Source organism: Malurus melanocephalus, unplaced genomic scaffold (genome assembly GCF_030028575.1).
Source record: "Malurus melanocephalus ecotype Western Australia unplaced genomic scaffold, MMel_1.1 scaffold_47, whole genome shotgun sequence".
Taxonomy (NCBI): domain Eukaryota; kingdom Metazoa; phylum Chordata; class Aves; order Passeriformes; family Maluridae; genus Malurus; species Malurus melanocephalus.
The window spans coordinates 1,043,915-1,057,412 of NW_026623279.1; the positions used below are offsets into that span (position 1 = coordinate 1,043,915).

At 41.5% G+C, this 13,498-nt stretch overlaps 1 protein-coding gene across 1 annotated transcript in view; it reads left to right on the top strand.

The window, feature by feature from the left end:
• Window positions 1-4,164, top strand: part of CCKAR (cholecystokinin A receptor) — a 6,832-nt gene extending 2,668 nt beyond the window's left edge. The window contains exons 3-5 of the mRNA XM_057365046.1: window positions 950-1,211; window positions 2,824-2,951; window positions 3,518-4,164. Of these exons, the coding sequence (XP_057221029.1) occupies window positions 950-1,211; window positions 2,824-2,951; window positions 3,518-4,086 (959 nt within the window). The 3' untranslated portion in view covers window positions 4,087-4,164. The remainder of the gene's footprint in view (window positions 1-949; window positions 1,212-2,823; window positions 2,952-3,517) is intronic.
• The last annotated feature ends 9,334 nt before the right edge of the window (window positions 4,165-13,498 follow it).

Below are 13,498 nucleotides of genomic sequence, written 5' to 3' on the forward strand. Positions count from 1 at the left end.
ATTTTAAGAGTCAGAATGTGGATATTTCCCACCAGCAGTTCAGGTAACAGAGTCTTCGCCTTACAGGCACCGACAGCCATTGCATCAACTATGCAATTCAATTTTTCATTTTAAGATGTAGAAGGACGAATTTTAAATTACAGATTATTTGTGTAAACAAAACTGTAACARTATTGGCATTTTATAGTTTGATCCACATTTGCTAAGGTTAATAAATAAAAGCTCATTCACTGAAAGAAAAATTGGTGGCAAAATTAAGAAGAAATATTTTTAATTTTGCAGGGATGAATTTGGGCAACTCAATGACGGAAACACAGACCACTGCMTTGTATTTTATAAAATACAAACAGGAGAAATTAAGGGTACTCGAAGGACAAAGATTCTACTTTATGACTTCATTTCTATTTCTTTGTAACTCCATTAGCATCTAATTAAAAAGTTGTAATAGATTTAATTCTCTTGAATGAGAAAATCACATCATGAGTCAAACAGGCCTTAAAAAAATCAAAACCATAGAAAAGGGMCTGTGAATATTTGTGTTAAGAGAGTAATTAACTGATTTCAAATGCTTTGTTTGAATGTCTGTGCAATTAATGGAGTGAATAAACCACAGCAGCAGAGAGAATAATTAAGAGTAAAACTGTCTTCTTTCTTTGAGCAGAATTTTATGGTTTGACAGAGTGTGTACTTTTTCTTGGGCTTTTGGAGTAAGAGAAGCTCAGAGCAGGAATATCAGTCTGGAGACCCAGACCCACTGCCCACACATTCTTCACTGACTTAAGCAGTGTGGTATTTATAAATACCTCTGCTTAGAAATAGTTTGCTATATTTTTATATTTTTATATATTTATATTTTTATATATTTATATGCATACAGAAAGTTTGCAAGACCATTTTGCATAACCTTTAAGATAAGAGAATAACCTTTTTCTTTATTTTAAACACATAGGTGTCTCTGTGAGTGTCTCTACGTTCAACCTGGTTGCCATATCTCTGGAGAGATACAGTGCCATTTGCAAACCACTGCAGTCCAGGGTCTGGCAGACAAAATCTCATGCCTTGAGAGTGATTGCTGCGACCTGGTGTGTCTCCTTCACCATCATGTCACCCTACCCCATCTACAGCAAACTGGTACCTTTCACCAAGTAYAACAACACCACGGCAAACATGTGCAGGCTCCTTTGGCCAAGCGATGTCATTCAGCAGTCTTGGTAAGACACAACTGGCTGTTAGCAAATGTGTGTAGCAATAAGCCTATGGAAAATCAAGTATTAACTTTCAGCAAATGTTTACACTCTATCATGCTTATTTAAGGTGTAAAAAAAAAAAAACAAACCTCCAACGTGTTTCTTGGCTGCTTACATTTTGGCATTTGCATGGCTTTTTCCTTGTCATAGGAAAGATTGCCCAACATGACAATGATTCTCACACCATGGTCTGCTAAGCTCTGACACTCATGGTAAAGAAAGCATCTGCCACTTGTAGTAGGAATACTGCTTTCACTCCTTTACACATAAATTTCAACATTTTCAGAGAAATCCTTGATTAATCTTTGAGATGAGGAGACACATACAAACGCCCCTCCGTGTTCTGCCTTGCCTGTTAATTTGCTTGAATGTCCTCTGAAGCAAAGAAGTAGAATGTGAGGTTGCAAATGCCTTATTTGAGAACTGAATTCTTTTGGTCACTTATGGAGCACAGGGGCAGAGAGAAGAGGGGACAGACCTGCTCCAAGTCCTACACATCCAGGCAGAGTAAACAGCAGCACTATCAAACAGCAATAGTACTCAGACACGATGTCCTTGCACGTTGACTAAACACTGACTGGCACTGAGAAAGCGTAAGATTTTTYTTGGTACTGAAGGTCAGTTGGAACWGGGAAAAAGATWAAAGTTTGCACCACTTTGGTATGGTATTTCTGCAAAGAGAGTAAYTTTGTGTTAATGCTTTCAGTAGTCTCAGGTATTTGGCAGCATGAGGAGGAAGGGTGCAGGACAAAATTCTCCTCTGTGGTCTCATTACAGAGTCCCAAGTGGGTCACTGAGTTTGCACCACAATCACAGGGATCAGAAGAGACACAGGCTCATGGATGCATTTAAACTTCATTATTTCCCCACTCTGATTCTCACATCAGAGAATCTGACTGGGAGAGTAGCAGATGTGAAACCAAGTGAAAAAGGCTGCTGCCTTTACCAAAGAGGTTGCCAGCCCTGGAATCCCTCCTCAGGAGCTCTGCATGGCTCCAGCCATGGACACCCAGGTTGTGGCTGCCCTGTCTTTTCCCATGTGTGCCACGGCCCTCAGGAAGTCAGATATCTTGAAGTAAAATAATAGAATAATTTCCTTTGGAAAAGACCTCTAAAATCATTGAGTCCAACCATTAAAATATTTTTAATGTAGCAGGGGCCCCTTTAGGAATTAGCAGCTGCTCATTTAGCTCCTGCAAGGCAGTTCTGGCATTGTCCAAATCTACAGGGCATCCAGTGCTCATCTGGTTACAGCAGGGAGTCCCACTCATGGCAGAGAGAGCTTCTGCCCCCTTTAACCACWGTGGGAGTGCCCATCTGCTCTGGGCTGTGTAAGTGGGGTGAAGGGTCGTTTGCAGCCATGATGGTCTCATTCCTGCTGTACCTTTCTGCAGGAAGAAGGAAATGAAGTAGGAAGTTTCAATTTTCCAGAGGTATCAAAATGATACTTGGTSTTGTCATGAAAAGAATTTAGAAAACCTTGAAATCCTGTCTTCCCCARCTATCAATGGCATAAAAAAGAGTTTTTCTGGTTTTGTGCCATTCCCTGTTCTCAGTTTGTCTTTTGATTCCTTAGGTACACTTTCCTGCTACTCTCACTCTTTCTTATTCCTGGGATTATAATGATGGTTGCATATGGTCTAATTTCTTTGGAACTCTACAGAGGAATAAAATTTGATGCCAGCCAGAGAAAATCTTCACGAGGTAATAATGCATTTATGTTTGGGGTGGGGTTTTTTAAAGTGAAGATATGAGCAGTCATTTTGAGGCAGGCAAAAGGAAAGCTTTCTGTTTGCAAAATGATCATTATGGTTAGTTATGTCATGAACTTGTCAGCTGCATTTCTTGATTCAAGTTATTCTGTTGTTAGCAAATAAACCTCACCTATGGCTGGTTTGCAAAGACTCGGGGCAGAATACATTAGGTTTCTAATTTGTTTATTATAGAAATACCAAGATTTTTTTTCTGGCCAAGATGAGGACCATTTTTGTCAATAAATGCCACAAATTAGCGTTGTCAAATTAAGATAGAAGTGTAAAACTATCTTCTGTCCATACTGGACTAAGCAACATTATTACACTTTTTGCCTCATTTTGCATAAAGATAAGATGTGAGAATATTGAGACACAGGGGATTCAGAGTAGCTGATAACATGACTGGCTCAGAAGCAGGACAGTGYTTCCTTTGCAGCAGTTGTTCAGCCATGAATTATGTTGTTTATTTAGATGTAGACCGGATTCTTCATTTTTTTATTTTGACTCACTGTTCAGAGATATTTTGCCAACTATTTAAACAGCACTTTATATGCACAGAAAGAAGAATGAGTACCTGCAGCGCCAAATACGAGGATGGAGATGGATGCTACCTCAACAAAACCAAAAGAAAAAGGAAAATGCCATTGCAACAGCTCTCTGTTATGAGCCACAACAAAATAGAGAGGGTGAGAAGCAACAGCTCTTCTGCCAACTTAATGGCCAAGAAACTCGTGATCCGTATGCTGATGGTGATCGTGGTTTTGTTTTTCATTTGCTGGACTCCCATCTTCAGCGTCAACGCCTGGCGCGCCTTTGACACAGCATCTGCAGACCGGCGCCTCTCGGGGGCTCCCATCTCCTTCATCCACCTGCTGTCCTACACCTCTGCCTGTGTCAACCCCATCATTTACTGCTTCATGAACAAACGCTTCCGCACCGCCTTCCTGGCCACGTTCGCCTGCTGTGCCAAGCAAAAGCCGCCCGCCACACGGGGCGAGGCTGCTGAGGAAGAGGAGGGGAAAACCACCAGGGCTTCCCTGTCCAAATGCTCTTACACACACATGTCTGCATCTGCACCCCCCTGAGCCACGCCAGGCASGCAACGAGTGGCGAATCATTTGGTCTTGGAAGGGCACTGTGGCCTCGGCTGAAGGCRGTTTAGTTCCGAGTTAATAAAACACTTCAGCTGACAGTAAACAGAGAGACTCTTACGGGATATRGATGCTATCACTGTCTGAGTGTTACATCGCTTTCCCTTCAAAAGTACAAAGGAGGAAGAGGGCTCTGAAGATAAAGGACTTTATGAAAAGCCTTAGAAGTTGCTCTATTTATCATAAATTCCACTGCAAAAATTAGCATCCTCTACATCAACAGCTTTGCTCAGTTTTCAGATGCAGTTCTGAGTATCTCCTAATATCTGCAAGATGCTAACAGATTCTCCTCTAACATGAATATATGTAATGCAGTCTTCACTTCACTAGCTATGCCTCATAAGCAAAAATCTTTGTTATATTTGTAGTATATTTTCACATTATTTTGCCCCAGCTAATACATGTTGAGATAATTTTGGTGTTACTCTCACAGGAATTCTGGGGTGGCAAGAGTGGGCTTGTTCATGTGAAACTAATGCTTTTAAGCAAAATAATTTCTTTTTTAAAAATAAAATTAAAATAAATATTGTTGACTTCGTGGGTAGTATGCATTCTTCACTCAGAAAATCGAATAAAATAAAATGATCTAATTTATTTTTCACTTAAACCCCACAGAACAAGGACAAAGAAATGGCTTTCTTCTGTRTGGTTTAAAGCACCAACCTATGCAAGTGGTGGGGTTGTGTGGAAATTTCCACCTGGGAAGCACAGGGATAAATGCTTGGGATAAAGCAAAGAGGTATTTTACAGAAGATGCAGGACTGGAGACGCAGGTTGGTGGCCACAGCAGTCACATTTCACAAATACATTCACAGTCACTGCAGGTACAACACTGCCAATATGAAAATAAAACCACTGGGTGCAGAATGGCAGAAAGGGCAGATACAATGAGCAAAGGTTGAAAGGCTTTTTTAGAAAACAATTTTTCTAAACTTTGGAGCAACTATTTTCTCCAAATACGCATACCTGTGAACAGATCCCACATAGAGTAAACCAGCTTGGAATGAAGCAATTGTTGGTGCTTTTTATAGAGCAAGGAATTCAGTCTCTTTCCTGTACAGGTGGGTGTGAGTATTCAGGTCTCGTTCTTTGCTCTGTGGAACTCAGATGGAGAAGTTGCATCACTTTTCTTTTCTTTNTTTTTTTTTTTTTTTTTTTTTTTTTTTTTTTTTTGGTTGAAATATCCTGTTAGAGATGTTTCTATCTTCTAGCTGAATCAATATCATTAAAAACTCTTGTTATTAGACAGAGATTAAATTTGAACACAGCATGGAATGTAGATGTGGATATTAAATAAGAGTTCTCTCAAGGTTTTTAATCAGGAAAATCTGATCTCTTTACAAAATGATTCTAAATTAGAAATGTACTGTGAGTTCCAGCACCCAGATCCATGTTCTGCACTCAGTTATTGCCTGAAATGGTTTGTCCTCACAGCTTAGCACACAACTTTGGCTATTATGTTTTTTTGCATCCAGCTTGTCCGCAGACAGGAAATTAAAAAAAAAAATTCTAAACACTATTTATGCACAATCCATAGAAACAATGTTTTGCCTGCCTTGTTAATAAAGTGGCACTGCTTCTGGAACAGCACTGAGACTACTGACATCGATCTGACCTTTTGCAAATACCCAACGAATTAAATTATGGGATTTAATTCATAACAACGAAATGAAAATTTTAYTTTACTTAAGGATGCAAGTTGAGACCCTCTACAAACCTACCCTGTGTGTTGAAACTGAAGGAACAAAACTTAGGTGCTTTGGCATTTATGTGGAAGAGTGACAGCAGAAAATTGTGAAGTATCTGATACCATTTAAAAGCCTGCATCTATTATAGATAATAGTTTTAAAATTGTTGTTTAAGTAACAAAACCCCTCACATTTTTATGATGTACTGGATGTGACTGTTGCTGGCTAGGTGCTGGCGAGGTGCTCTGTGTGTCCTTTCAAAAGCAAATTCCTCTCYGTAGATGCAGATTCTCCAGTACCTGTAGAGTGACGTGCCCAGTTCACCTGCTCCCCCTGACTGAGCTGAGGATAGTGGTTTCAGATGAAAGGTAAAAGCTATTTTCAACAATGCCTTAATCAGATCTCAGCCCCCCGTGGCCTCCAGAACCTGCGGCTGAAAGGAGCGGAGTTTCTGATTGATTCCCCTCTCGGAGCTGTCAGGGAGCACAATTTGGAGGTGATGAAATGAGAGAGGCAGAAGGTGGAGTGGTGGCTGGGAGACAATCAGGGAAGGGTTGAAATGTGCCATTTCTCCGAGGCCTATCTGTGTGTGTGTCACTCTTCCTCTGCATTGCCCCCTCTGCACCTGTTTTCTTTTTATACCAACACAATAATTCTTTTGATCAAGCTCCCAAAGCCACGAACCTTACACCAAATTCCAGCAAGAATTAGGAATCAAACTTTTTAAATGCAATATTACAATCCAGTAATTTTGTCTTCTTCTGCCCTGATCTCTTAGCACAGGAAATTTCAGTCTTTCTGAATCTTAATGACTTTTTTCCTGATCTGTGCATTGCAGAAGTCATTCCTGGGTCAAAATGGTTTCCTTTCATTGCTAAAGAATTGTGACATCCTTCTACCACCTTTAATTCAGATGCTGATGTCACTGCTGATGTCAGATGCTGCTGTCATCTTCAGCAACAAATATGGGTGGAATAAATATACCAAAAAAGTAAGCCAATGAAATCTTCTCATTTTAACAGTAGTTTACAGGGGTTGTGAGAAAAAAATCCTATCCTACTATGAGCAGTCCCTAAAAGCAAACAATTTTCCAGATGTAGCAGGCAAATTGCAAACCAATGAATTTCAGGTGCATAATGCTCATAAATCTCTGAAGTTTTTATCTTCTTTCCCTTTCTCCCAACTCCTGTTTTTCCTTCCCCTCCCTCTGTCTTTCTCTTATCTCTTTCAGCTGCATGACACTATCTGATTTTTGTCCTGCATGCTTCTCAGTCTCTAGGTTACTTTCCTGCCACCACCAATTGCTTGATGATGTTTTCCTCTCTGACAGGTTTATTTTCCTTCCCAGATTTACYTTCCCAGAAAGCACTCTCATCTTCATTTCCCCCCATCATCTCCGGCTGACAGACTCCTGGAGCACATTTCTCCCAGCAATATATCCTGCCCACAACACAACAGCTCTGCAGTCACTCCCAACAATCCTTCATCCAAGTCTCCACATCGGCTCTTGAACAAGCAGGATGTGCTGGCTCAGAAAACWGAAGTGTAGCATTAAATGACACCCAGATCGTCCTTTGATACTTCTGTCACTATTATTTATAACTTCTGTTATTCGGGCACACTTTAAGACTGATGCTTTAAAATACTCCTAAATACAGGATTTGGAGAGGGGTCAAAGTTAAGGTATTCTGCTGTTGCCATGGCCTCTTTGCTGATGCCATCAAGCCCTTCTTGGCCAGGTGGGGACCCTGTCCGTGATCCCACCTGCTCCTGCATCTCCTCCTGCTCCTCCTGCCTCTGAGCCCAGGGATGGTGCAAMCCTGCACACCTGCCAGGGTCACCACAATGCTTTTCTGGCCTGGAACAGAGGACTTCAGGRTCACTCAATACTGAAATGGATGTTGAGCTAAACTGAGGGTTTCTAGAGGCAAAGATGCCTATTCTCAGAAGGAAAGTATAGAAAAATAAAACCTAATGGGTTTGACTTTGAGTAAGGATTATGTGAGAGCAGAGGCTATAGCATTTTTACTACAGCATCAGAGTGGTAGAGAGCGGAAAATGAAAGTTGAGACATAGTTGGGTTTTATTTGTTTGTAAAATGTCTTGCTCTTCCACTTCAAATATAATATGGACCAAACAAACACCACCACTTCTCTCAGGTGTGCTTGTAGGTCAGCWGTTTGCTCACCCAGTTGCCAGTTTTCCAGTCAATTTTTCTACATGGATTATTAATTTCAGTTAAACAGCTTCAGATTTTTATGCACAATCCATCTCTCTAATGGCTTACATCCAACATAGGAATGCATGCCTTTAACATGCCAGAATTTCTGTCTGAGTGGCCTAAAGAAAAAAAAAGGCAAAGGAAATGTTCATGAATTGTAAAGCTCCTGTTTTGCTTGCCTAATGGCAATTCATCCCTGCTAGGAGCTATTTGTCTGCATCTCCATAGATAACTATTTCATTAAGAGTTTTCTTGGCTTCCACTCCCAGTTGTGCCCAAAACGCTGATTTTTAGCTAGTGAGATGTCAGCTGTTCCACTGTACGGTGAGACAAGAATAAAACAAACTCATTAGCATCAGCTGGTAGTAAACATCAAGTAGGAATCATCCCCGATGGGGTAAACACCAGTTAATTGATGTCCTGCTATTTTGACAGTCATTAAAATTTAAAAAAAAATGTTTCCTGATAGAATGAAAAAATGCAACTTATAAACCAAGTTTGATTTAAAACAGYAGACAAAAATCAGTGCATAAGTCCTGTGAAAGTCATAATAACACCAGGGTTACAAAACAGGCACGGAGAGAAATCACAGGTACAGAACCTAAATCCACAGGAAAGACAAGGGGCTACTCATGCTCTTTGCATGCTGTCAGAGACAATTTTTTTGGTTATTTTTGAATGGACATTGGCTCAGGGCCTTTTTCTGAGAATATTTAGCAATTGCTAAGAGGCCTCATTCCTGACCAAGTGAAGAATGACACACAGAGGTGAAACTACAGGGACAACTGTGCTAAACAGATGAGAACGCCCAAGAGAGAASTGTCCAACCCCTGGGAGCTCTGCATTGACTCCTGCAAACCTGCTGTGGGCAGGTTGACCTGAGACCGTCAGGATTTCATAGCTGAACTGAAAGCAGGTGTRGAGAAACCAGAGCTGTTCCTTGCCCTGAAACTGGATCAAAACTCAGCCCATGTCCTTGTGGGGACATCTGGCAGTGCTGCTGTGACTGGCTCGCTGTTACTGCAAAGGAATATAAGGACAGTAATGGCATCCAAGACACCGTGTCTTTGGARTTCCTTTTTCTGTGGCAGCCCAAGAGATGGTCCTGCAAGTAGAAAAAAGAACGCTGGAGTTAGGACACTGAAATGAATTCATTGTATCAGCAAGGGCGAAGCTGTTGCTTCTTTGGAAAACCAGCGTGGTATCTGTTCCCAAGGTGCTACAGCTGATTTAATGGGCCTCTGACCATCCCAYGGGCAAAGACAGAGGATTAGGAAGGATTAGGAAGAGGTTGTGTCTTTAAGACAAGGAGCTTTTTATTTGCTGTCCAGACATGGTCAGTGCTCATGTTACAAGTTACCAAAAAAATCGGTGGTGACTAAAGCAAATAAGRCTAAAGCTATCAGACAGGTTCTCACAGCGCATTTGTATCAAGAAGAAAGTTCTGCTAGCACCAAAGCCTTTATTTCACTGAGATTGCAGATCTAGGAGAAGCATCCAGAAAAGATATCTCAGGGCCGTTGTGTTTATTAAATAGGAAACCTGTTTAGATACTGTCTGAGGCAAAACAATACAGTCCAGGAAAGCCTGTCAGGCATAGTTCTGTATTCCCTGGTATTTTTCAAGTGTGTGGGGTTTTTTTAATATATTTATTTCCTTCTGTTTTTTAAATAAGGGAAAAGTAAAAGCTGATGGGAATTTAAAGGTTTATTGAAAGGCAGGGTTTTCCACAAAAATCAAATGTTTATTAGCATCCAGCATGACTCCTCTACTGCACTGATGTGTCAAATATTTACGAGAAACAAGACTTCCTTTGCTACACAYTGAGGGCAAGACTGAGATGCCTCCAGTGACAGAGGCTGTGTAGAGATGGAGAGTGAGCAAGCTGCAGGTGCAAAGCTTTGTTTGATACCACTTTTGTGAGATTGGTAAGAGATTAGTAAGATTGGTAGCAGAGTGATTAGGAAGATGTTGATTGAAGTCAAAGCTGAATCTGGTTCACTTTCAGCTGAAATGTGGCTCTGCAGAGCCCAAACACAGGGCTGGGGCAGGAGAGGAAGGGAAGGYGAGTGGGAAACATTTTGGCCTTGTGGAGTGCTGGGGGAGAAAAAGTTGTAGCAAGATTGAAAGAACAYGATCTTAGTCCATGGAGAAGCAAGATCACTGTGAACACAATTTTGGATTGTGACCTGAAAAGTAAAAAAGGCAAATTCACCCTGTATGAGAAGGAGGCACATAGTGGGGGAGAGGGCAGAGAAAGGTTTCTCCAGGCAGAAAGAAGGAAAATCCAACTTAATTCTGGGTAGAGAAGCACTCATTTTAGGCAAGGTGGAAAGTGAAGATTTGAAAACACCTACACTGGAATGAATTTCTTTTCTACAGGCCTCCTGTAGGGTTTTGCAGCTGAAGGGATTCTGTCAGCAGGACAGAGCAGACAGGCAGAGCTGAGGGTCTCAGCCACRTGCCCCAAGCACCAGAGGCAGATGGAGAAGCCTCCAGGCCATGGGGAAGCTGCAGCACAGCATCCTGGACGGGCTGGCATCTCCCAGCAGGGAGCTCCAACTGCACTGCCATTGTGCTCCAGCCCAGCTGATGGGCTACAGCAACACAACATGTGCTCCTGTCCCAATGCCCCACACCCTGCACATCCATGGCACCTGCTGAGAGCGGCTCCTCTGCCAACACAAAGCTCACCTCTGCTAGCCCTGCCTCTGGGGATATCACATCCCATCAGAGCAGGAGTGACAAAGGCTTCACAAACTGTATGAACSAGTTGCAGCCAGGTAAGTAGAAAAACAACTGCCTAATGAAGCAAGGGATTATTTCAAAAAGGAACTAAAAAAACACCACCAAGCCCTTCCCACTGCAGTGTTTGCACTTAATAGCTCCCAGTAACTGAAACAGGCTACTCTTCACTAGTATCCATGTAAAGTTAAAAAGTACTCTGCCACAAGTAAACAGGTACTGCCTCTCCTGCCCCACCTCCAGCTCTCTTTGCTACAGCTTTTTCACCACAGAGCTCCTGTGTCCTCATTTTGAGGACTGACAGCAGCAGTCTGCTGTGCATCTCGGTGCTACCACCTGGCTTCACTAGATAATTTTCAAACCTATGCGTCTGCTTAGGCTACATTGCCTTGAGGGTTCACTTATTCTCCTAAATACCATGTTTCTAAATTTTATATAAACTTACCAAAATGCAATTTTGTAACTGATTCATGCTGCGTCTGTGCTTTCTCCAAATTTAGTTTGAATAATGTTTTCTAATCTACTAACACATAAAACAAACTGAAGAACTTTGATATTATTTCCATGTGCCTGTGGGCTCAAACGTAGCCATCTGTGCAACTTCAGGCTCTACTTGTGTGCCAAGAGTTGTTATTCACTCACATTTGTCCTTGGTCCTCTCTGGAAGAACATTATTTGTGCAAGTGCTTTTGAGCATTTGCCGTGTCTGTGAGAGTCTCCCCACCTGTGGGATCGGTTATCGCAGCTTTCGGGCGGGACGGCTTTTGAAGGAGGGGCTCTTGGGAACACCTGCTTTTTAGTTACACCACCAAGTAACTTGGCATGCACTTCTTCCCCCCCGCTCCCCCCCCTTCCCATTTTTTAATACTGCAAAATTTCACATCTGGCTTAAGGTGCATCAACTTTGTTTCATAGCTTTAACATGAATCTTCCTCTTGCACCTGACTGATCTCTAATTCCAGCAATTCCCCTTTCCTTGGGGAGTACCACACACACACAGGTCACCAACAAAACTACTGTTTTTTCGTATCCAGGAAAAGAAAACAGTTTTTGATTGCTTCTCCTGATGTACTGTGTTCAACTTCATCAAATTTAAAAGGTTAATTTTATTAATATTTCAGGATTTCCATGTCTGCCCTGACGAATTACCGTTCACAATTGTTSGACCATCTTGCACATCCTGCTTTCTTGCATTTGGGCCCTTCAGCTTGAAATGTGGGTGAAGTGGGATGTGACAAATAATTACCAGTAAGGAGCAGCCCTTGGGGGACACTGAAAATAAGGGGAGTCAGAGATGTATTTTCTAGATTTCACTCTCTGCAATACATTGCAAGGAAGGAGTGACAGCACATACATACCGTTAGGGAGGGTGAAGGTTTGGGCAGCGAGGCAAAAGTGGATTAAAATTTTYAGCACCTGGTGAAACAGGAGCATTTTCAGGCCACTGAGTACACAGATTGCATCTGTACTGGAGAGACAATTAGTCTAAAATGCAGACATTTAAAGTCTGTTGGCATGGGTCAGTGGGTGAGGTAGTTTACAYGGGCAACAGGAATGTTCAGAAAGGAATAGATCAATCTTGCAAGAAATGGTGTAAAGGTGCAGAATACCCAAGGTGCTGATGATGACCTGGAAACCTCCAGTCTAGGTCAGTCCCATCTAACCCCATATCTAACATATGTTCACAGCTCTGCAAACAACTTTGGGCTCACATTTGCAAATTCTGTTGCAAGTGTAAACTACTACATTCACAAAGCACAGCTCCCCTTTTCTCCGAGTATCCAAGAGGAAATTGTCTATTTGTTTTCAGGTGTTTGTCCATGCCAGTCACAAATACATAAGCCCAGAATCCTACTCTGTCCATCAGGTTGCAATTCTGATCCCAAACACCCATCTATGATGAGGGTGTGGCTGGGAAGGCCACAGAAGCTGAGAGTCCATTGGACTAAAGTTCAGGCTTCATTATTAATTTCCATGTCATTTAGAGCAGGCAGAACTGGTTTTAAACTGTAGTAAAGCAGTGGAGGTTTGTAAAATTCACTAAGAAATAGTTCTTTCACTTTTCTAATGAACTGAAATTATAGTTCTACCTCTAAACTGAGATGCCTGCATCTCTCCCTTCAAAAGCTCAGCTGATTACCAGACTGACTTCCTCGGGTGCCTCAGCCAAGTAGAAACCCAGCATCACTGGCTTATCCCTCATCCAACAATTGCCAGAACAGGGGTTTTCATGACAGCTCAAAAGCCAAAGTATCTGAAGGCAGAAATACGAAACAACAATAAAAATCATATTGTGGGTTTTTTTCTTTGAATAAATAGCACAAAATTGTTATTAACATGAAAAATGAACCACTTAGTTTAAAGTGGAGTTGTATTTGAAAGTCTAAACACTCACCAATTGCATTTATCCTCCCAAAATAAGGAATTTTCCTTATCATTAGTAAATTCAGTGAAGAATAAATAGTTTTTTTCAGACCACAGTTTGATTTGCATGTCTATTAAATCTCCAAGGTAAAACTGTTTACCAAAACAATTGCTTTAGAAGTCCAAAGCTTTCTGAATGTGTGAAACTGGGAAGATTACATTACCATCAGTCTCACACCTGAGGTTACCATGTCAAGTACAGTCCAAAACCCAGATGGCTCCTTAAGCCCTGGAATGMTGTAAAAAGCAGTATGGAGCAGCAGCAGGA